The following is a 24,005-nucleotide window of genomic DNA, read 5'->3' as shown; positions in this document are numbered from 1 at the left end:
GGCTGTTTACAGCTTGTTAATGTTATAAAAAATAGCATCACAGAAAGTGGTGTATTTTCTCCCTGCTGCTTCTTCTACTATAGTAATGGCAAATCTATGAAGAATTTAGGTAATGACCTATACCTTGGGGTGCAGCTCACTAAGACCGATAGATTCGAGAAGCAAAGTACTAGATTTCCCAAATCAGTATTAGCCACTGGGGTAGTGGCGGGATAACCCAATGTGACTTGTGACTGTGGGCAAGTAAAAGATTAAAACTCTTTTACCGCAGATCTAGACTTTTCCTTCTTATAGCTGAGTTATGTTTTCTCACCTGTAGACTATGTGAGATAACCTGAATACATATAACAACTGTGAATACAGATATTTGAAGAAAAGCAGTTTGAGGGACTGCAAACTTAATCCACCATTGCAGTCATTCTCCTTTAATAAAGACTTGTCTACACAGGAAAAATAATCTGAACTGAGATAGCACATTATTTTGAGCACAACACCTTTAACTCAGATTTGTATTGTGTCCATTTGTGGACAGTCTTATGTTGGAACAGGAGTGGTTTGTTCCTGGTTAACTTATTTTGAAAATGTGTTTAACTGAAGAGGAGCAGGGCACATGAATTATTGAACAAACATGTCAACACATGGAGCCAGCCATTAGCAAATCCATGTGAAGATGCAAGAGTAAAATTGATCCACATTCATGTAATGGTTGATCTCTTCTCCCTCACATCGTGCAGTGTCTAAATTCTTCCCACAAAAAAGAAATCTCACTTTGCTGGGTAGGGAAGTGGACATGATGCTGTTAGGTGTTACGTTTATCTGTATGAGTTGTAGGGAAGAGTTAGGAAATTAATTTAGCTGGGAAGTTTGATGCAATCTCCTTAAGTCCTTGAACTGGAGGTGGAGGCTGAGTGGTTCAGATTTGAGCTTTATGTAGCAATGCTACTGTTTAGACTCTAAATCTGATCAGAAGGCCCCAAAGGAAAATGAAGGCTTAAATTAAAAAGAAGGAGATTTTTTTTCACGGCTTCCATGTGGACTGCAAACTGTGTAAAAGGATCAAAAAGCCTCTTTCATTGTGTTATAATTAGTAATCATTAATAAGTAATTCTAACTACTTCCATTTTTATTTGGATTCTCTCCATTCTCCTATATTTCTTTCTCAGAAAAAACAATCAGTATTTTTATGTTTATCTAGGCAGCAATCGGAATTTGCGAATAATCCTTTAAGAGCATAGGTGTACCTTCAGCCAAAGACATTTGAACTGACCCCTGGACAGGTGACCTGCAAAACCAGATGGTTCAATTTGCTGGTGCAAGTGTTGTGCTTCAGGAGTACCTTAAGCTGTGTGACTCTGCCTGAGTTACCAGTTCAGACTGGTAGCTAAGGTAGTTCAGAGATCTCTGTGATGCTCCACTGCCTGATATAAACATGTCCAAAGACATATTGTCTCTGACCTTTGCACAGACATACAGGTACTTTATAATTTACTGTATAATTTATCAGATAGCCTTCAACAGTGACCTCTCCATGGTAAGGGTAAGTTCCAGCAAGTCAATGGAATATGACCACCCAACTTCATGCTGATGGGCGGGTATGGTGGGAAATGTTGCCCAGAAAGCCCCCTCTCTCTGCAGCTGATCTCTACAGCTGTGTGATAGAGCAGTTCAGTCTGTCTGTGTCTCTCCACTTTTACCACATACTGCTTTCATAGTCAAGAGTGTTTTTTCCAGCTGTGATGTTAAAAAGTATAACTCCATTTATACCTACAGGAATAGTCCAGCCAGTGTTTTTTATCATTACTGGGAAATACACTCAATACGGAAGCACAGGCATCCTGTATATGGTTGAAGGTATAACATACACTCACATGTGTTGGCCCTGCAACAGATTTAGGAATAAATCTGCCTCAATTTCTGGATGAAGGCTGTCTTTCTAAAGGCTGTCTACTAAAATCTGACATCCAGTTCTTGTTCTATAGCTACTTGACTATTGTATTTCTTCTCTGTCCTCTTGCTGGTGCAGCCACCCGTGAGGGGTGGATTCCATGTGTGTGATGCTCTCACACATCCTGCTCTGCTGCCAGGAGCAGAAGACCTATTTTTTTGTGACATGAAAAGAAACTTGCTAGTGCAGTACATTACTAAATGCTAGAGACTTATTTCATGAAATGGGAACACCGCAGGGGAATCTGGCAAGGAAGATGTGTTTATGTAACTGAATTGAGTGTTGCAACTGCCATCACTTAGTTCCCTTGGCTGCAGTGAGCAAGTTGTGAGAGAAAAACAATCCAGAGATCTTCAGACACTGAGGGCAGCTCTCATTACATACAAATAATTAATAAAAATGAAATGCAATATTATTAGAAAATACAAATGCCATTCATTTTCTTACATGATCATGCGTACCAAGCTCATTGATAGGGTCAGAAACACCCAGGCTTTTGCACTTTTATTGGAAGTACATATTCTTTGAGTGTCTTCAGCACATTCTGATATCCCAGGGAGATTCATGACACAAGAGTAATTGCACATAATGTAAACAAGATCTGCATTAGTTGGCTCTTTTACTCAGAATCCTTTTCCAAGTCCAGATGTGTGATGTGTAAATGTTAGGAGAACAGAGTCCTTATGAAGTAGCTTTATCAAATGCAGCTAGTCTTCCAGCAAAACGGAGAAAATATAAATTAGAGCTCAAGACCTTGGTCAAATCTGGTGCATAAAATTTTATGGTTATATTTAATGTTCCATATGTGCTTTGGACAAGTGCCATGTTTGTAAAGAACTGCTTCAATATTATTTTTTAAAAGTGACACTTTTAGCACAGTATCCTCTGCAAACTGTTCACTGCTTGCCATGTAAGCCAGCCAGGCTCCAAATAAACTGTTTATTTTCATGGTCTAAACCTAAGATCAAAATGCCTTTCAGAGCATGGTGATTTTCAAAACATGGCATGGTAGAGGTCATATGTGACGTTTCGAAGCATAATTCAGAAGAGTTGATTAACTTGACTGAAAGAGGAAAGCATATGATGCAGAAATCTGACAAGAGACAAGGAATTAGGAACATGTGTATATGTCTGCTAGTACTGAATATCTTTTCTGGCTTGTTGTTTATACCATAATTAGATTTTACTATATTATATGAGCACTACATTCCTCTTAGCTCTTTTAGGAAAAACAAACCTCAAACCAAGTAGATTCCACAAATTTGTGCCACTTTTCAGAGGTCCTAGCCTATTTTTTTCTTTATTTCCCTAAATCCCTAAATAGCTGTCTTTTTAAAAAGCTTCCAGTGCAGCATCTGGTGTGCTGTTATTGCCACTACTTTTGCTCCAAAAGCATAGCACTACTGTTTTAGAATGTTCCCATTCATTTGTTGTCTGGTATTTGGCCAAAAAATTTATTACTAATATAAGAGAAAGAAGTAAATTTTCAAGAGCCCAAATCAGAATGCAATCTGAACAAAAGAACAGCACTGCTTTGACCCTACAGCTCTTTTCAAATTTTGCATAAAACGGAAAAGACACAGCGTCTTGGAAGAAATCACAGGAATTCTTTGTGTTGGAAAGTGTGAGGCAAACTAAAAAGATTGAAATAACTTCTGTTATATTTAAACACAAATACAATGCTGCAGGCAGAGGGGGAAAAAAAAAAAAAGGTTATTTACACTTCTAAGCACTCAGGAGGTGTGAGGAGTCTGTAGTGAAGGGCGTGAGTGAGTACATAGCTAAAAATAACCTGTCCAGAACTGAATTACTAGTACTACTATTACTATGACTACTAATTTCAGCTTCAGAATAATTTGTAGTCTTACATTTGTCATGTAATAAAATAAGAAATGTATCAGGTGCAATTTCAGGTTCATTTGCAATATGCTAACATATACTAGGCACATAGTAATGGTTAACAAATATATAAATGATATTAAAATATAGTGTCAATCTGTTATCTCAGTAATTAAAAAATAGTTGTGAGACAAATCCTAAAATAAATGTAGCATTTTAAAGACACAGAAGTAGAGGTTAAAATGGTAACCATTCTGAAGTATAGCTGAGGATTTTAAAATGTTCTTTGAGTCTTCGGAGTATGTGAAGAATGTGCATATGGCATAATCAGAGATGCTAAGTTTTTTGTATGCTTACGTACAAAATTTATAAAATGTTATTGCTTGAAAACTATGATACATTTTTATGATCCTTTACAACTGGTGCCACTAGGAGAGTGTCCTTGCTTAGTAGAGATTTAGAGAACTGCTCGTGTAAAAAGAACACACTTGAAACTCAAAGTTTTCTTTTATTCAAATATTTCATTTCTCTTCCATGCAGACTGAGTCCAAATTTTACTTTTCAACTTGGCTTTCAAAGTTATCTGTGTGAATTTATGAACTGAAGAACAATAGTACACAGCAAGTTGTACAACAACCTCAGTTATTACACTGTATGGTGGGTTGACCCCGGTTGGAAATTGTATTTTCACTTTAATATTTTATAACTAGTGAATGTATCAAATGATATTTTAAAAAGAGAATAGATAATAATTCATTGCAACTTATATTGTCAAGGTAAAATTACTTCATAGTAGCAAAAAGATACATCAGTGCTATTGTAAGCAGTATACCTCAAACAAGAGCTGTAGGTGTTCAGAAAACTTGAAAGTGCTGATAAGTTACGGTATTTTAATGGCTGTGATTCCAATGCAGGCACCTTTTTTTCCCTAGTTAGAAGACTAGTGAATAAAAATGCTTGTGAAAACCATTGATTTAATCAGGAACGGTTTGGAGAAAGGGTGCAGGTAGAAGACTGAAATACAGAAGGTTTCAGAGAGGGAGATCACCTTTGTTTTGTCATGAGATATATATGCATTTGGGAAAGACTTGTGTGTGTGTGTGTGTGTGTATGTGTACATAAAGTTAATTTAACAGGGAAGGCAATGCCTGACAGACAAAACCACTATGGATTCAGCCTCTGATCAGTATTACTGCTGCTATCCAGTGCATCTCAGAGAAAATGATCACATTGAAAGAAAGGGGATTGCATACAGTTATCCAGGTAATAATGCATTGCTAAACTATGCACTTTTAACAAGTAAGTTGTTGTCATGATTATGCTGTTATGTATTATGTGAAAGATTACTGATCTTTGATGCAGGAGTGTAATTTTTTCCATTATTACGTTACTTAATTTTGAAATTTTTTTCTATAGGAATTCATGCATGTTCATACATCATTTTATAATTTTTTTGCATCTTTTTATTGTTTTCCTTTTTCTTGATGAGTGTGGTGTCTTAAAAGTAGAAAGGCGTGCTGAGAAGGCTTATAGTTTGCTTTCTGTCACAGGAATTTTGAACCCCACTTTTTGAAAAAAATTCACTTTCATGTTTAAAAGCATAGTGACTAAACCAACCAATAGAATAGTCATGATCTTTTTACCTAAGCCAATTTTTAAAGGAAAAAGCAATTATAATGAAGTGAGAGTGATTTGAATGCATGAAGCAATTGGTTATAGATAATTTGAATGTCTGCTGCCAAGCATATTATAACCCATGTGTAATAGGTGAAGTTCAGTGGTCAAGACATTAATAGACTTATATGTTTTCTTCCATCTTTGGTGTGTTGTACTGATGCTAGCAGTCCTTTGGCCAGCAGAAGCTGGGTGGAGGGTTTTTCTGAGTCTCTGAGAGATACTGCTTATTTGTCAGAGCGGCTTGTCCTGAATCATTTGTAGTTCGTGACCATCCTCACCTGCTGTGTGGCTGTGGTTAGTTGCTTGGTTTCTTTAGCTGTTTCTTTTCCATCCTAACAGTCATCTGCCTGTTCTTCATATATCAATAAGTCTTTGATAAAGTCTTTCCCTGTCTGCATAGGCCCAGCATGGATTCTAACCCATGCTTGCAGTCAGTAACTACTATCATAATGCAAAGTGTAATATAAAATTTTAAAGACCTTGACAGACTGGAGAAATGGGCCAATGGGAATCTCATGAAATTCAATAAATTAAAATGGAAGGTCCTCTCAACTGGGGTGGAATGTTGGTCCCAGGATAGGCTGGGAACCAGTTGGGTGGAAAGCAGCTTTGCAGAAAAGGATCCCAGGGAAAAAAAATAGATTTGAGCCAGCAACATGCCCTCACAGCAAAGACGGCCAGCAGCGTTCTGGGCTGCAATTAGGAAGAGCACTGCCAGCAGGTGGAGGGCCGTGATCCTTCCCCTCTACTCAAAACTGGTGAGATGCATCTGGAGTGCTGGGTCCTGTTCTGGGCTCCCCAACACGAGAAAGACATGGACTTACTGGAATGATAGCAGCAAAGGGCCACAAAGATGATATAGGGTTTGGAGCATCTGTTGTATGAGGAGAGGAGACTGAGAGCCTAAAGAAGAGGAGGCTGAGATCTTATCAATGCATATAAATACCTAATGAGAGGTAGTAATTAGGATGGAGCCAGGCTCTTCATAGCAGTGTCCAGTCACAGGAGAAGAGGCAACAGGCACATATTCAAGTACAGGAAATTCCACTTAAACATAAGAAAAGGGTGGTCAAATGCTGGAACAGGTTTTCCAAAGAGGCTGTGGAATCTCCACCCAAATGGTCTAGATGATGTTTGGAGGCCCCTTCCAACCTCAACTACTCTGTGATTTTTGTAATACCTCTTTAAAATATGTGGGAATTTGTGATCCCTCTAATTTCATTACTTGACTTTTCTTTCAGTTTCTGCTCTGTTTTAGCCCATCTCAAGTTCAGATTGGTTTCTCTTAGAAAAGGAATAAACATACAAAAAAACCACTCATCCTCAACACTTAATGGTCAGAAGCAAGTAAATTTTATACATTTAAAAAAAAATTGGTGCAAGAAATTAGCAACTTGTCCAAGATGATAAATAGTGTCTTAGTCACATCTGGAATTAGAATTCATCTTCTTCAGTCAGGACCACAGTGATCTAACTGTGGTCAGATAGAAATTTTGTTTTTCCATGTAATGACAAAGAGACCTGGACAGGCTGGAGCGATGGGCTAAGGCCAGCTGTAGGAGTTTCAATAAGGCCAAATGCCGGGTGCTGCACTTGGGCCACAACAACCCCCAGCAGCGCTACAGGCTTGGGGAGGAGTGGCTGGAGAGCTGTCAGTCAGAGAGGGACCTGGGGGTGTTGATTGACAGCCGGCTGAACATGAGCCAGCAGTGTGCCCAGGTGGCCAAGAAGGCCAATGGCATCCTGGCTTGTATCAGAAATAGCGTGGCCAGCAGGGACAGGGAAGTGATCTTACCCCTGTACTCGGCACTGGTGAGGCCGCACCTCGATGACTGTGTTCAGTTTTGGGCCCCTCACTACAAAAAGGACATTGAATTACTCGAGCGTGTCCAGAGAAGGGCAACGAAGGTGGTGAAGGGTCTGGAGCACAGGTGTTAGGAGGTGGTTTAGTCTGGAGAAGAGGATGCTGAGGGGAGACCTCATCGCCCTCTACAACTACCTGAAAGGAGGTTGCAGAGAGCTGGGGATGAGTCTCTTTAACTGAGTAACAAGTGACAGGACAAGAGGGAATGGCTCAAGTTGCGCCAGGGAAGGTTCAGACTGGATATTAGGAAGCATTTCTTTACAGAATGAGTTGTTAGGCGTTGGAATGGGCTGCCCAGGGAGGTGGTGGAGTCCCCATCCCTGGAGGTGTTTAAGAGTCGCATTGACATAGTGCTGAGGGATACGGTGTAGTTGGGAATGGTCAGTGTTAGGTTAATTGTTGGACTAGATGATCTTCAAGGTCTTTTCCAACCTAGACGATTCTGATTCTGTGACAGTCTTGTGAGATAGAGCCACTAGTACAGACTGAGAACTAGGTTTTTCCTTCCATGAAGTAGCTGCAGTAGCTAAAACTGAAAATACAAGAAAAAAAATGTATCTTGAATATTTGTATATTGAACACAGATAAATGCATCATCAAATTAGCATTAAATAGCACAACAAAATCCAACAAGAATCTTTAAGTCAGCTGGGGTCAAACTTCATTGAAAGGGTAAAATGTGTAATATTTAGATCAGTTTAAAAGTTGGTGTATTGCTGGAGGTTGCAGTGAGCAATTTTTTAATTTTCTTGCTAGAGTTACAAGCAATGCAAGCCTAGCACATGAAAGGAGTTACGTGATGATTGCTTTTTACAGGGTTCCCAATACCACAGCCTTAGTTACAATTCTAGATGGCTGTGCATGACATCACACCAAACAAAGTGTATAAAACAACTCAATTTCACTGCTAAAAATGTGTTAACCTTTTAGCTGGACTAGAGACAAGTCCTGCAGGATCCCGGCACTTTTAGCACAGTATCTGATTATTCTCTTCATCTGAAATTGCTAGGTGAGAATATCTTGTCAGTGATTTCAGGCTAGTGTGAGTGGTTGCAATCATAGAAGGCCTTGTTGAAAATGATGCAGTCTTTTATTTCTGTTTGTCATCCTTCAGCCAGAAAGTTGGCACTAAGAGCATCCAATGAGCAGTATTAAAGACTTCAAAAGACCCCACACATCTTTTATTTTTTATATATGTATAAAACTCTTATCTTGTAGCTATTAAATTAATTTTAAGATATTTGTTTTCATTTTTATTATGTTCTCCTGATTCAGTGATGATTAAGGAGGGGGTCTTTTTTTTATTCTCTCTCTCTTCTGATCATGATGTATCTATTTTTAAAATGGAGACAGGCACATTTGTATAAAGAGGTGGTGTAAGGAAGTATCACTCACTAATTTGATGCTTATAATATGGGAGGAGAGGCACACATCCAGAGTCATAGATAGTTCAGTTCTTTAGGTAAGGATGTATGGTGGAGATATAGGTAATTGCGCTTTATCCATCATAAAATTTCAAAATGGCTCAGAGGCATATCACTGCTGCAGCTGTTGCAGACCTTGTAATGGTATTAAGCTCTGACTCAGAGTGATTTTGCTGTAGAAGATTCTAGCAGGAACTATAGTTCTGGTAATAACCTGAATAGGAGAATAAATAACTTGAATATTAATGAATTGTACATGATACAGACACTCCAGGGTGAACCCAAGCAGGACAGGAAATACGTTTCTTTCTCAATTCTTTTCACACTAGGCTTTTTCAGACAAAACCCTCTGGTACTCTGCCAGAACCCCCTCTGAACGTTACAGCTTTAACCCCATATGGTATTTATACTTGTTCTGATTATTCACTTGAACTGATTATTATTGTTTTATATTTTCACCTACTGGGTGAAGGCCATGTAGATATATTTACCAGTATCTTTAGTACTACTGGAGCAAGCTGAAATAATATTTTAGTATATGATATGAACTCTTGCTATCTTTATAAAAAAAAGCAATTTTGGGGTCTGGCACTGCTCATGGGAAAAGTAAAGAGGGAAAAAACCACCTCAGTGTTCATTTATCATAATCTGCCCATCCAATTGATGCCAGCTGTGCTTTCTTCAGTAGTAACCAGTGAGGGGTAGATACTTGCTCAGATACTGCTGATTCTCAGGTTGATTCTCAAGCTGTGTGCAGGGTCTGTCCGTTCTGTGACCACTTTTATTGATCTTCTCTGAAACATGAACAGTTGTACACTACTGACCAAATCAAGGATTAGTCTTCTGTGCTTGTCAAGCAAAACTAATATTGAAGCATTACATCCAATGTAGCACATTCCCAAGTATAGCTCAAACTTTATCACCTGTAGCAGAATTTCACCAGATAAACATTTGTTTCAAAAAATATGCTGGGTGGTTCTTTTGACTTCTGTTTCTCAAACTCTTATATGACCCATATTAAAGCAACTGTATCTGGGGGAAAGAAAAGAAAAAAGAAAAAGGATAAAATCACATTCGCCTCCTGAGCCCTCGATGCCTTCATAAATGGCCAGTTTTTAATAAAGGCGTATGAGCTTGTATTCTTTTAGACAATGAAATGTAGTAATAGTTGACCTTAAAGTAATGCCTGTCTAAATCAGACTACAATGACAAAAAAGGCTGGATAGGACAATCTACAGCATTTTGAGTAACTGTTGGTAACTATTTAGCACTGAATTGAAGAGGAACATATGTATCTTACCACTAACCACAATAAATGTACTGTTGGCACTAAAGGTTAGTGATCCAGCTGGAACTATGTCCTGTAGACTTTCTATCCATTCATTTTAAATAACAGAATAATAGTGGCCATTTTTTGAAATCATGTTTTCAACTGATCACTGGCTAGTCTTCAGCAATATCTACCTCAGATTCCTTAGGTAGGTCATGATTATCATTACCACAGCTTTGACACCACCCCTATTTGCATAGCATGAAAGTAATCATAGTTCTTGCATGATGTTAATTCATCATGCTAAGAACTGTGGATCTGCCGTTATATGCATACACATATATATAATGACAGATCTATTATGCATCTATTATTTTCTCACTTAAAATTGGGATGGGCTATAAAATCAGGTGTAACTTAGTTTGGGTTTGTGCAGCATACACGGGAAAGAGTAGTATAAAGATAGATCATATCACTGCACATTTATGGGCTGCATTAAATACCTGGATTTGATATAAGAACACCCCACCAACTGGGTCGTGAAGTTAGTGGGTGTATGTGTGACATCTTTGTTATAATTCAAAGGCAGCAACTGAAAATCCATTGTCCTGTTTGTGCCTTAAGACACATTTCCAGGGTCATATTTAGCATAAACTGGCCTGGAACTGAAAGAGTGGAAAACATGGCATGGCACAGCTCACTAGCCCCGCTTTTTAAAAACTAGCTTAGCCTTGCACTGTGACAAGTGTTTTATGAAACAAATATCAAAAGGAGGGCACATGGTGATCTTGATAAGTCATTCTTCATGACTTATCTTCTGATAAAAAAGAGGGAGATTTTAACAAGAGATGTCTTTTATTGGCCTGTATTCAGAATTACCGGGCACAACAGATACTGCTGAAATCAGAGGTTCTCAGTACCTATGGAGTGTATAAAACTAAGGGTATAGCTCTGACAGAAGTTTATAAGAAAGCTCTTTGTTAGGGACAAGGAAAGATGGCAGAAGGGATAGGCAGATAAGAAAGACAAATGTGCCTACCTAAGGAAAGCTGAACTACAAGTGTGAGTAATTATAATAAAGCAGAAGACTTTAATGTCTCTATAGTTCAGTGAGACAAATAATACATCAATTTTTGGTTGGTTGGTTATTATTTTTTTGGTTTTGTTTTAGAAAGTTTTACAAGTATATTGTCCTTTAGGAAATCATGAATAAAAATGTCTATTTCAGAAACACAAATCTTCAGCGCCTATCTCTAAGAAAGGAGATTGTCAGTATAAAACAACTTTGAATATTTGAGTCAGTCTTCTACAGGATGAAGTTGTAGATATCAGTGTGTGTCACTTGCATGAAAGTGTGTCCTATATCCCCATTTGCTTATTTGACTTTGTTGTCACCCATTTAATTTAGATAACAGGCTTTTAATGTTACAGAAGATTTGTGAAATAGACTTTGTTGCCGCAAACAAGGCAATCAGTAGAAAAGCAAGAGAGGATACAGAACACAAAGTTATACCAGGATTGGAGATGAACTCATGAGTGGGATGGATAGTACTAAATGATTATACTGAAGAGAAAGGGAATTAGGCAAGTGAGTAGCCTTCAATGTGTTCAAGGAAACCGTGTAAATGGAAGAACACTAACAATTCATGCTTCTGGAATGTATGAAAGGAAGGAAATGTTTAAGATTGATTTTTAGATTTTAACAGTTTAAAAGTCGTGTAAAGTATTGTGGTGGAAGTACTATTCAAGTTATAATCAGAGTTGGTACCAGTAAGAATGGTTCCATCAAATGCAGACACTTAAGTGGATGGTCCTCATAGTCATTTACTGTTTTGCATTGAGTGAGTCCACTCAAGTTTGCTTTTTCATTTCTTTTTGTCGTTATGCACTCTGCACTGCCCTGTACTGCAAGGATCTTCCTCTGCAGTTACACATGCTGTATGTGTGTGTGCGGTTTTAGGATTACACTGATTCATGGGCAGGGCTGAACCCACTGAGTCACAGATTTGTTATGCAGAGGAAGAGGATGGTATTCCTGAAAATGTGAATAGGGCTTGTTTGGGGCTCATTTTGTGTGAGTCAGGAAGTTATAGTTATTGCAATAGGAACTCCCTCAAAACCTGCCGGTAATCTCCCAGTTAAAAAAAGTAAATCAAATCCAGGGGTTTTTTTTCTTTTTTTTCCCTGAGGAAAAATAGAGAATTAGAGAGAGCTGCACAGACTAGTACTGTAATATGTGAGTTTAGGTTATTCTGTGAGATGTTTCCTCTACCAAGAAGGATGGCAGGGGAGGGATTAGCTTCAGCGTCCCCTGCATTTGCTTTCTTGTGTAATTACGGGAAACGCATTCAGTGTGCAAGGGTATCATTGCTGTCCTGCTGTTTTATCATTTCTTTATGAGATAATGTTGATTTCAGCAATGAAATGTAAATTTAGTTTACAGAGCTCCTTTTCTCCATATAAAGGTTAAAATGCATATTGTAGATAATACTGTTGGTGGTGCTTTTGAAACAGTCTTTGTCAGCTAATTTCAACAATATTTTAAATGCTTTTCAATGTTTTAAATGCTGTTCAGTACAACTGCATGAGTTTTATGTTGGCCTACATGAATTAATTTTAACACAACATGCATGTTGTTACCATTTTGGCTATAATTTGATCAACTCATCATAAAACCTTGGTACCAGCAAAAAAAAATTTAGATGTGTTGAGAATATTTAATATATACTGTACCTTCTGTGTGTTATGGCAAACCAAACATACAGTTATTGAAGTTGAGCCATCTTAACTCTATAATCATAAAATTCTTCTAACACAGGGGGATAACAAATACTCCTAGGAATGCAGATGCTAATGGATTCTGTGTTTGGAGGGTATGTTTCTGTTTACTTACAAACAAATAGTTTGCATTGCTGGTGATAAAAGGGCTCAGAATTTTAAAACTCCTGTTACAGTTAGCCCCAATGTAGATTATAGACAGCTCCATTTACTAAATGATGGGACTTCAACAGCAGTAAAATACATGCAAGAATGGAAATAGTTTTCAGCTAGCAAGCGAGTTCTAACATAACAGCAAAGCTGGTACTAACGGAAGCTGTCTTTTTTATTGTTATCTCTTTAATTTATCTCGCTTTCCTGTGTAAACTGCTCACTATTGTGCAAAGAGGGTGTGTGTTAACTTTGGTGACACTGTGTGACTCCCATTGAGTAAAGTACACAGGTTTTTTTCAGCATGACTGTATTTAGGATTTTTTTTTCCCCCCCAAACTGCATAAGCCAAATAATGTTTCATAACTAATAACAAATCCCATTCCTACTTTAGGTGGTACGACAATAAATTCACTGTCGTGGTTAGTAAAAAGATTATATAGAAAAAGGAGTGTGAGTTTTTAATATATTTAGTATGAAAGAGTAAAAAGGTGGGGGAGAGGGTTTTATGAAATGAGATGTTCTGTTGTAGGCAATAATGGAAAACAGCTCTGAAAATGCTGAGTTGGAGTGATGAATGAATAATGTCTAAAGTTTATCAAAACTGGAAGAACTCCTGATGTGAAATGAAGCCTCCTAAGAAAATTTTGTTCTGTCGCTGTTTTGCTTTGCTGTTGTCGCATGTCACGCATGAATGAAAATGCTGCATTCTCTGGGGAGCGGTAAAGCTTCTGTGTAGGTTGTTTATTTCCTTAATCCCTCCTTCTTCGTGATTTCCAATGTCAGATATAAAATGGAAAGCCTGTAAATATAGTGATTATCATACTGATTATCACCTGCATCAGGGAACGCCCTGGCTGGCCATTGTAACCCTAGCAGTCTCCACATGTTACAGCCACTTAGATTTTAACCTGACTACTTTATTAGAGACGTGAAGCTCAGTATGAGGTGCCCTAGGGCTGCACAGATGGGTTCTGCTTGTTTCCTGTTCTCACTGTTATTGTGAATAGATACTAAAAGGTTCTCATCGCTTTTATCTGGTTAATTTACTTTGAACTGTCCCTGGCATTCAGGGCCTGCCTCACATTTCTCACCATTTTGCAAACACCAAACTGTAGTCTCCAAATGTGTGTTTTGAGCTTTATTATCTTTTTTATTGGAAGGGTCTTAATTCTTAAAGGGATGTAGTCCTGAGAGAGGCTGATTCTTAGGGGGCTGTAGGCACAGTCCTTACTGAAAGAAACTGCTCAGGAGTTATTCTGAGGTTCAGTTGATAGGAGAGAAGAAAATTAAGATTGCTGTTGTTCTTTGGTGTGTTCAGACACCCTTAGATTAGAGGTCAACTGCAGGAAAATCTATGATTGTATGCTACCTACCATTATTCATGTAGCTGGGCAGCAGACCAGGCTAAAAGACAATGCTCTAACAGGAAAATCTGAAGATGAGATACTTTTCAACAAATGCGCAATCATTTATCCTTCCTTGTGGAAGGGCCAGGTCTTTCAAACCACATGTGCTATGCATGGGTGCCCCAGTACAGAAAATTAAGATGAATTCTCTCAAAGTCTTCCACATAAGGAAACACTACTTAACTGGAATAGTTTTTATTTCACACACATAAGAATGTACTGGTGTCCAGTTTCCTGGCCAAACAATAGTTTAACACAGATGTTAATGTCCTGCTGCATCGGGACCTTAAAGAAATCCCCTTAGGACAGATCAGTGTAACTTCCGATTTCAACTGCATGACCAAAAACCTGAGGTTAAAGAAGTAATTTGGCTACAGTATATAATTTTTAGTCCATTTTCTTATTCTTTGCCTCCTTATTGCTCTTATTTTTGTTTTTTTCTGTGTCCCAGTCCCATTTGAGGCTTTCTTGATTGTGTTGCAGTTCATTGTAAGTGCATCACTTTAGAGTGGAAGCTTGCAGGCTCCTTTTTTCATACGAGCATAGGCTTTGTTAATCACATGCTGCTTTAGGAAAACACTGCATGATATCTTTGAACCCTACACTCCTTCTTGACAGCCAGGCTAGCAAATGTCATTGACTGTGTGATGTACAAGAAGGAATTCAATTGTAAGTAAATTGTCAAAGTGGCTAACCTTGCCCGCACCCAATTGTCAGGACCATGATTCAGTTTTTCTGTCAACATCAGCTAAGGCTAACCCGGTCAGCCTTATGTTTCTGCAGTGAAGCAGCCTGAGGAGTTGTGCTTTTCAGCTTATCACATTTTATTAACCTCAACTTACTGTTGGTATAATCAATTCTACCCACTTCAAATTCTTATATTGCCCCCAAATTGGCAGATCATATAGGTCCACAAGTATGTATTTTCTGCAGCACTTACAGCTGTCATGGGGACACTGGACTTGAATTGTTTAGTACAATAGTTATTTTTGTTTAGTTGGATCAGCTCACCATTTTGGCTCAAGACTTATCCCTCTATTAATATCACTTAACAAAGATCATCTGGAAGAATGCAAATTAAAACTTAAAGACTTTAAGGGTTTTCTGCAACATTTGCAATGTCAAGGTAGAAAGTGAGTAAGGGAGAAACATTGCTATTGTCTTCTGTCTCATTGCTTTTATTTCAAAACAGATTTTAATTGCTCCAATTAATATAAATAAGAAATGAGGACATTCTGATACCCTGATGTTTCCTCTGTTCTTTCAGGAAGATAACATAGTTAAATTGCCTAAAGCAGTGATTAAGACATCAGAGTATTTTAAAATGCTCATCTGATTCCACTACAAGGGTTTGAACACATTTTGTGATTCTATTTTGTTCATGCACTGTAGATGACAAGTGATTATTTTAAATGGCTTGATAACCTTTATCCCATGAAGTGTCATACATAAATGGAGATATGATACAATTTCAATTAACAATATGTCTGAAGGATGTTTGTCTGGATTTGAAGTAGTGGTTTCCTAGTCAAAGTCCTATTTCCAGAAGTAACTTTCCTCGCCTGGAAAAAACATATTGTACCTTCTTTATTTGAACTTATGAAATGTGTTGACATTGTGCTGTTGTTGGGCTTGAGGGAAGGAGGGGGGAAGCTTTTGGTGCGACTATCAGAAGTGAACAACTGTATATGGGTATATTGAGATAATCGTGTAAAAGGAAAACTGGCTGAACGAGTTTCAAAATGTGTTATTTCTTCATTATCTAGCACTTTATAATTAACTGTTCTTTTTTTATTATTTCAGGAAGCTGCCACTTTTGCTAGAGAGCAAGGCTTTGAGGTGAGTTAACCCACAATTGCACACTAAACAGATCCTAAAGGTTTTTTTTCTTGCTGATAATGAAGTTCTTTTGGACAATGATTGATGTGCTATTATACTCTCCAAGCCTCGCAGCGGTTGCCATGGAAACTTGGCAGTCGTCATGGTTTCTTTGTTCTGCCAGCTCAGTGTTATGACGCACTCTGCTAGGTCTGCACCCAACATCGCCTACAGATGTTATTTATTGAATTTTGAAAAGCCTCTTGGGAAGCCGAGAGGTTGGGCACGGTTTCAAGCTGCCTCTGCAGATATGGGACCTGTCAGTTTGTTCAGTTAAAAAGCTACCTCATTAGCTGCATTACACTCCATAAGGATTCACTGCTAAAGCAGTGGTGAGGCAAGACTAAATAGTGAAATATAACACCGCTTAAATAACTTAAACCCTGCCATATGCGGATTATCATTATGCAAATGAATTTTAGAAAGGTTGTATATAAAATTGTTAGGTACTGATTAATGTAAACCATGCTTCTACAAACAGCTTCCTTTAGAAGGGGTAGTGTGGAATTTGTGTTTCGAAACATATTCTAGTTGGTGTTTTCCATCTGTGCTCTAAAAATGTATGATCCACTTTCTTGAAGTAAACACTGTTGATTTTACAGTGATTTTCAGAGCTTTTGATTTCATCTTCTTGAGGTATTATTTGAATAATATCTCCCATTGGCTAAATTCAGATAATTTAATCTGGTGAGCTATCAGCTATTGGTGTCTAATGCTGAATTCAAATAGGCAGGTTTTAAATACTATAATTAATGTGACAACAGTTGTGCTAATTTTGCAGATAGTAAGTGATCTTACTGAAATCTAAATTGCAGAACTGAATACACATAAATCCTTTTACATGTTTTTCCACTGGAATAAGACCCACCTTAATTGATTTGTTTGCAGTGTAAAAGAATAGATAGGAGTTTGACTGCTCAACACCCATTTTGCATAAATAATAGAAGCCGCGCAATTCAAACCGCATCACTTTAAGAACGTGCTGCTTCTGTGTGTGGATGGTTGCATATAAAAAACGAGGGAAAGACTGACAGCTTTTGTTCTACAATTTAGATTTCTTTAGAACCATACACCAGCAGGTACATCAATGCCACCAGTGTTTTAGATATTAAAATTGTGGGCTGTCCCATTTCATTTTATGTCTCCCAAATTCATGTGGCTGCTTTGTAGAAATCAAGACTTTTTATCACTGTCAATTTTCATTTGTATAATCTGTGTTGTTAGCATAAAAATACACTTTGAGTTTATTCTATCAAATGAATGAATTTCACAGATGCCTCCAAATATAATATGAAGCATAACAAATTATTGGTACCCTCTGGTAGCTAGACAATAAAAAAGAAAGGAAGTAGTGTGTTAAGTCTACCCATTCTATATTTTTATTGCCCCCTTGAGCTAAAGACTTTGATTGTGCCTGGTTTAAATTCAGTTCTAGTGACAAACTGCTTTTGCTGGTGTCTGCTAACTACCATCTTATTAACCTTTCCATTAGTGCTTGCTTAGAGATTTTAGCACAGTTCCTTCTGAACATCCTAAATCTGCCACATTTGATTACAGCATATCAGTAAAGTGCACAATGATTATGATCTTACCTCTTACTACCCCCTTGCTTGGCAACAGCTCACATGTCAAGTTTACTGACAGAGATGTGTAAAACTTGGTAAGTGTCCACAGTCTTGTTTTCCCATTGGGCTGTGGAGGCACAAAAAAATCACACTACTAATGAAGTATCTTAGGGAAAACTTAAAGAATTTCAATTAGCCTTTCAATTAAAACCAAGAAGAATTTCCAGCAACTCTCAAAAGTTTGTAAAATTGATTCTGTGATTTATATTGAGAATAGAAAACTGGTGAAATGTGGAAAACTAAAGGAAAGGGTGACCTTGAGTGACCAGGGCAAAAATCAAGAGAATATTGATCATAGAAACGATGAAAAGTTGCTGGTTGCTGAATTTGAATTGCAGCCTGGAAAGAATTTTATGTTTTTACAAAAGTAATCAGAAATCTTTTAGCATAGAGAATCAGTTGTGACTGGGTTGTTTTTAATCTTCTGCTTTTCTACCTCCCAGTAATTTCAAGAGTTTATGTGGACTAAATGCATCTTTTAAACATGGATTGAGTTAAGTATATCTGAAACAATTTTGGGGAAAAAAAAAAAAAAAAAAAGAAGTAAAATCAAGTCAACTTCAGGAAAAAATACACCTTTTCTGAAGAAATAAAATCTTGTCATAGGCAGTAGAAAACACTTCCGTGACACAAATCTGTTTTTTTCTTTGTAAGAGAAACCACGTTCAAAGGAATTTTATTTTTATGTTTCACCTTACCAAGAGTTAGTTTTCAACTGTACTTTGCTAAAATACAAGGTATTTTTGTAAAATCAATCACGATATTTGAAGACCATTATTTCCTTCATTTTATCTCCTGACCAACACTTATCTGTAATTATCAGAAGTAGAACATTACTTCTGATGCAGTCTCTTCCTGGAGTGCATCAGTGTTTCCTTTTTTGTGAATTTCATGTTCTCTGACATTTTAAAACTATTAAATAAATAGTAAATTCACTGTCTGTGAAGACACTGCTTCATCCTAATTGCATGTTGCAGTCATCTCAGTAATCCATTACAATAGTCACAATTTTTATCCCAGGGAAGCTCTTAGACTTGGTTCCCCTTGAAGTGGTAGAATGGTTGTCAGTATATTTTAACTGGATGTTTATAATAGGTTTCAAGTACAAAATTGCCAGGAAAAAGGTTTATGAGGTTTTGTTTTTACAAAATGGTAACTTGCTGTTTATTCTATGTAGGAATTGTGAAAACAAAATCCTACTTTAACATAAAACTTAGGGTTCAATTCTATCTGTCAACCCAAGAAGTAAAATGACATGAATGGAACAGTTGGTATCTAAGGGGTTAGTAGCAGCTGCCATGCAAAATAATTTCTCCTGTTAGAGACAGAGGTCTCCTCCTAGGTATGTACTGGTTGGGTAACCAAATTAGAGAGTTTTGGTACCCTGGACCAGATTTAGGTCTTCCAAGTTGATGAGGTACTCTGCACAGGTCCACTGTTTTCAATGGATTTATGCCTGTTTAGGTCAGGGTGATGGTAGTCCCAGCTGTAGTGTATCTGTTCAGAGGCAAAGATCAGAAGACAGTTTGACTAGCAGTTTTAACTGTATGCAGTTTTTCACATACCTCTATCTGATCCTGGGATATCCGATTTACTTTCTTGACATGCATATATTCCACTTACTTGCTGGAATGAATGCCACATGCAAGGCTTTTCAGGTGCAGCATCAATAGGCAAATCATGCTTTTGTGAGATTTGTATGTTAGCTTTGTTAAATAAGATTCAAGTATATAATTGGATATGTGTGAGTATCCTGGGAATATGGGACATGTTATAGAGGCTTTAGGACCACAAACCGGTACAGTCTTACCACTCAGCCATGTCTGTAGATACAGGATGTATAAGAAACTCTCAATAAGTATGCAAGTATGAGTCAGTGCAAAACAAATATTATTCATTTCAGCTATTTGAAAATATTGTGTATATTCTGAGCAGAAATAGATGACAACATTTAATGATGTTTGCCTGACAATGAAATGAGGAGCATAGTACCTCTGCAGTCTTAAGCTGTAAATATTCACATATTATAAAATGTCACACTTGTACATTCAAAGTACAACATAATGGTAAGGTGGGTTTTTTTCCAATATATTGTGGAAAAGTTAAAGCCAACACTGAGGTTGCAGCTCTGTCACTATATAAGCTATATATATTATGTATATATATATTTTATTCTCTTCCTTTGAAAAAAATTTAGTATAGAAAGTGATTTTGGCTAAAATGGCCAAGTTAATTCTCACAGAAGATGCTATTCAGTTACTTTTAAAGTCTGCAATCAGACACAAGTCTCCAAACCACTCTGTTTTGAAATTTCTGCGTTTTAAAAAATTGCCTTTTTTCCCCTAAATACCTTCCTTCTACTGTTACATGCCGATTATATATTTAATTCTTCCCAAAAACATATGTGCTTTTTACTTTCACTGTCTACTTTATTTCATCCTTTACCATCATTCTTCACTAATCTTTTTCCTCAGGGTCCTCTTTCCCTCATATAAGTTCATCTTTATTCTTTCTTAAACTGAAGAAATCATCTCTTGATTGTGCCATTTTCTTCTATTATAACTTCCTCATTTTCCTTTTAAAATACAAAGTGCATGTAAATACATAGCACAAATATCTTCAAGCTCTGATTTCTGTGCCTGCTTTGCTCCACTGTAAATGCGCTTAATAAAGTCCCTAGTAGCCACTTCCCACTTAGCAAAAACTAAACACCTCTCTCCTCTTTCCTTTGATCTCCATGATGCTTTATTGCATTTTCTAGTTCATGGATCTCTTAATTATCAAGGCCTAAAATAGTTCAGAATTTAGGTGAACCTTCAGAATCCTACATATTACCAAGCTGGAGGCCTGTGGTTCTCCATACACCCCCCTTTGCAACAGCTTGTGCCACCAGCTGATACCTGCTATTCACAAATGTCTTAAAAAAACATTTCAAAACAGAAGAGCAGCAATTTCATTTTTTTTTCATCTAGCGTCTTTAAGGGACTCCTTGCCTTTTGAGAATTAGGGGTAAGATGGCCCCTGTTCACCATCCTCAGTTCACACAGAGGGGTTCAAGATCCTTCTCTTTCTTCTGTGGTGGAGGATGTTGCCTTCTAAAAGTGATGTTAATAGTCTAAGCAGGAGGAGGGAAGAAATAACACAAATGAGAGTGTAGTATATGGAAATGAAAGATATGAGAGAATTTTAAAAAGATGTAAAGAGGCCAATAAGTAAGGGGATTTTATTTCCATGTTTAGCAAATGTGTATGAATCAGTGGGCTCACTGGCTACCAGAGCTGGGGTAAAAATTAAAGGGAGGCTAAGAGTATTGCAGAAGAGCTAGATAATTTTCACATCAATAGATACTGGTAAGTACATAACCCAGGCATATTCTCTGTCCATAAGAAACATGAAGTACTTGAAGATCAACATGATTATCTAAAATCAACAAGTAACCAGGACTGAAGGGTATACAGTTCTTGAAGTGTTTAACTGACCTGCTGATGAAAAATGATCAATCTTTTGTTAAAATCAGCAGCTAGAGTCAAAATGGCACATACTGTACCTGGATTTCAAAATAACACTATATGCTGATTTTGAAAAATGAAAGTCAATTTATTAGTAATATAAATTAATTGTAACAACTCTGGGAAATTACTTGAAACCACTCCGAACAGCTTTATAAATGAACTCTTATTCATTATGTAATTGTGTTAAAAAATGAGTTGAGATTCATAATGAACAGGACACAAAACAATGAAGAAAGTATTGTTATGTTTTCATATATTCAATGCTAGGCCCTCACCAAATCAGCTATGTTTCACTACAGTCTCTTGTACGCAAGAGCAAACTGGGAAAAAAAGTCTGGTGTCCTTTAACACTGATATGAATAAAGTGGTACAAAGTAAGTAGCACAGAGAATAATTATAGTCTTTCTTACTCTTCCTAATGTTAAAAAAGTAAAAGAAAAAAATATAAATTATGGCAAGAAATAGGTTTACATATACCAAAATTAATTTGTAGAACTTGCTGACTTGAGATAAATCTGAGAACAAAAGCTTCCCACATAGCTTTATAAAAGGATTTGATGCTTATACAAATAACTGGAGTACCTATATTTAGATTACATTGAAAACTAAGTAAATCAGAGATTTAAATCCTGGTGTTTCAGATCATAAGGCAACTATGAGATTAAGAAGGATAATAATCTAATGACAAGTTGTGCTGTTAGAGTTTCTTGCATCAAATTAAACGTTTCAAACTTGTTGCTGTCAAAGACATTGAATGGATGAGAGGTTTGGTTCAGTATGCCAGTTTCTCTGTTCCTAGCTACGTGCATTATGGTATACAAAGTCCTTTAAAGCAAAGATTCCTGAAATTTTTGCAGCTTAGCCTTACTTCAGAAAATCAGAGATGTTCTGTGCCCCATGGAGTGTACCTTTAACCCTTTGCTTCCCTGCATCTCAATTAGGCAACCAGCTAGTGAGCACAGAGCATATTCACCTGGGCTCCACACCCTCTAAGGTGCCATAGTGTACAGTCAGTTTACTTGCTGAGTTCAGTTGCTGTAGGGACGTTAGAGAAACAGTATTTGTAATCCTGCTGAAATCAGAGGGATTATAGTACTATAAAACCTGGCTAAATTGGATGAAAGTCAGGCTCAGAGTTTATCCAAAGTATTCTCTTACCAATTTTATTTTTAATTTTATGACAGGTAAGGTTAGAATCCAGTCAGCAGCAAAGAAACCCACTAATTGCTCATTAGAAAATGCTCTGTAATTCCTTTGTCAGCTTTGCAGTTTTGCAGCAATTGGAATACCTGAACTATCATTATCAAGATTAAAAACAATGGTCTCATAGTACTACATAAACCCTTAGGAGAATTAAGTATTCCTCCCTTTAAAAATCTTCCTCTGATGATAATAAAGTCTATTTTATACCTAGCCATAAGAAAATAAATCTTTGATCTGCTAATAAAGTCTAATCTTTCACCACTCTAGTATGCTGGTAACAAGAATTTTCTTTCTCTCTGTTAATAGACTGAAGACATTAAAGAGATAGCCCGGAAGACACAAGCCCTGCCAAAGGTGAACACTAAAAGGCAACGAATCGTAGTTTTTACCCAAGGGAAAGATGACACTGTAATGGCTACAGGTACATTTTTGAAATTTCTGTTGTTGCTCACAGTAAATATTCTAGTTAATCAATTACAAGTTGTGGTTTTACAAATTATAACTGTTAAATGGTAGTCAGAGCGTTTGCCTTTTGATGTTAGCCCGTGTTTCTCATCTGTTATGCTTTCAATTGTTTTAAGATTCAGAATTTAAGTTAATATTTCACAAGAATGTCTGAGAATTTAGTTCTGAACATCTTAAGTTCTTTTTTTATAGCATAGATCTAAAATAATTGATCCAGTTGGTTTTACTCAGATTTTTGACTTGAGATTTTATCTGTGTAGCCATCTTTGCTGCAAACAAGAACACACTATGCCTGCTGAGAACAGCTGTGCAACAGTATAGTATATTTAAACATTTGTGAAGAGGAGGAAGTGAAATCCAGTACTAAGTGAATTTCCAGGCTTTTTTGCTTTGAGCAGAAAGTCTCACTTTAGCTTTTCTCAGCCGTCTGCTCTTCTATTCTCAAAGGAGTATGCGGGAAAAAGGTGTTTTAGCAGGGATACAAGTAGTTTGTGCTGTCTAAATTGATGATGTACGACGCACAGATTTAAGCATTATAAACATGACTGCCTACCTTTTGACAGTCTCTTTAATTCTGTCCACCTATGCTTCTAGACTAAATAAAGCTATTAAAAACATGTGCTGTGGCAAGCCATTTTAGTCGTTCATTCCTTCACAAGGTAAGTTATTAGTCAGGGCTGAATTCCTTCTTTGGAAACCAAGTGAGGTTGAGGAAGCTTTGCACCTGAGGGACTGGTGCTTACTCACACGATATTTGCCTCAAAATCAGAATTGGCTTCAGACTGTGGCTGCAGGGCTAGGCACTAAGTAGGTATGTCACTGCTATATAGATCATTCTTAGCAGCAGTTTGAATGATTTCTCCAGTAGTTTGCTTCTTCCCCTATTTTGTTAGCTACAAAGTGGTTTAAAGCAAATAGAAAGCAGTCATTGAGAGTTGGGTATGTGTATCTCACTGAATAATGGTG

General features: G+C 37.2%; 1 protein-coding gene across 5 annotated transcripts in view; it reads left to right on the top strand.

The window, feature by feature from the left end:
* The window catches only part of ADK (adenosine kinase), a 290,826-nt gene that overhangs the window by 226,176 nt on the left and 40,645 nt on the right, over positions 1–24,005 (top strand). For all 5 annotated transcript variants that reach the window (XM_074830614.1, XM_074830613.1, XM_074830615.1 and 2 more), the window contains 2 exons: positions 16,160–16,195; positions 22,881–22,995. In XM_074830614.1, the coding sequence (XP_074686715.1) occupies positions 16,160–16,195; positions 22,881–22,995 (151 nt within the window). The remainder of the gene's footprint in view (positions 1–16,159; positions 16,196–22,880; positions 22,996–24,005) is intronic.

This window comes from Strix aluco, chromosome 7 (assembly GCF_031877795.1).
Source record: "Strix aluco isolate bStrAlu1 chromosome 7, bStrAlu1.hap1, whole genome shotgun sequence".
NCBI lineage: Eukaryota > Metazoa > Chordata > Aves > Strigiformes > Strigidae > Strix > Strix aluco.
This window is presented reverse-complemented; position numbering and strand designations above follow the sequence as displayed.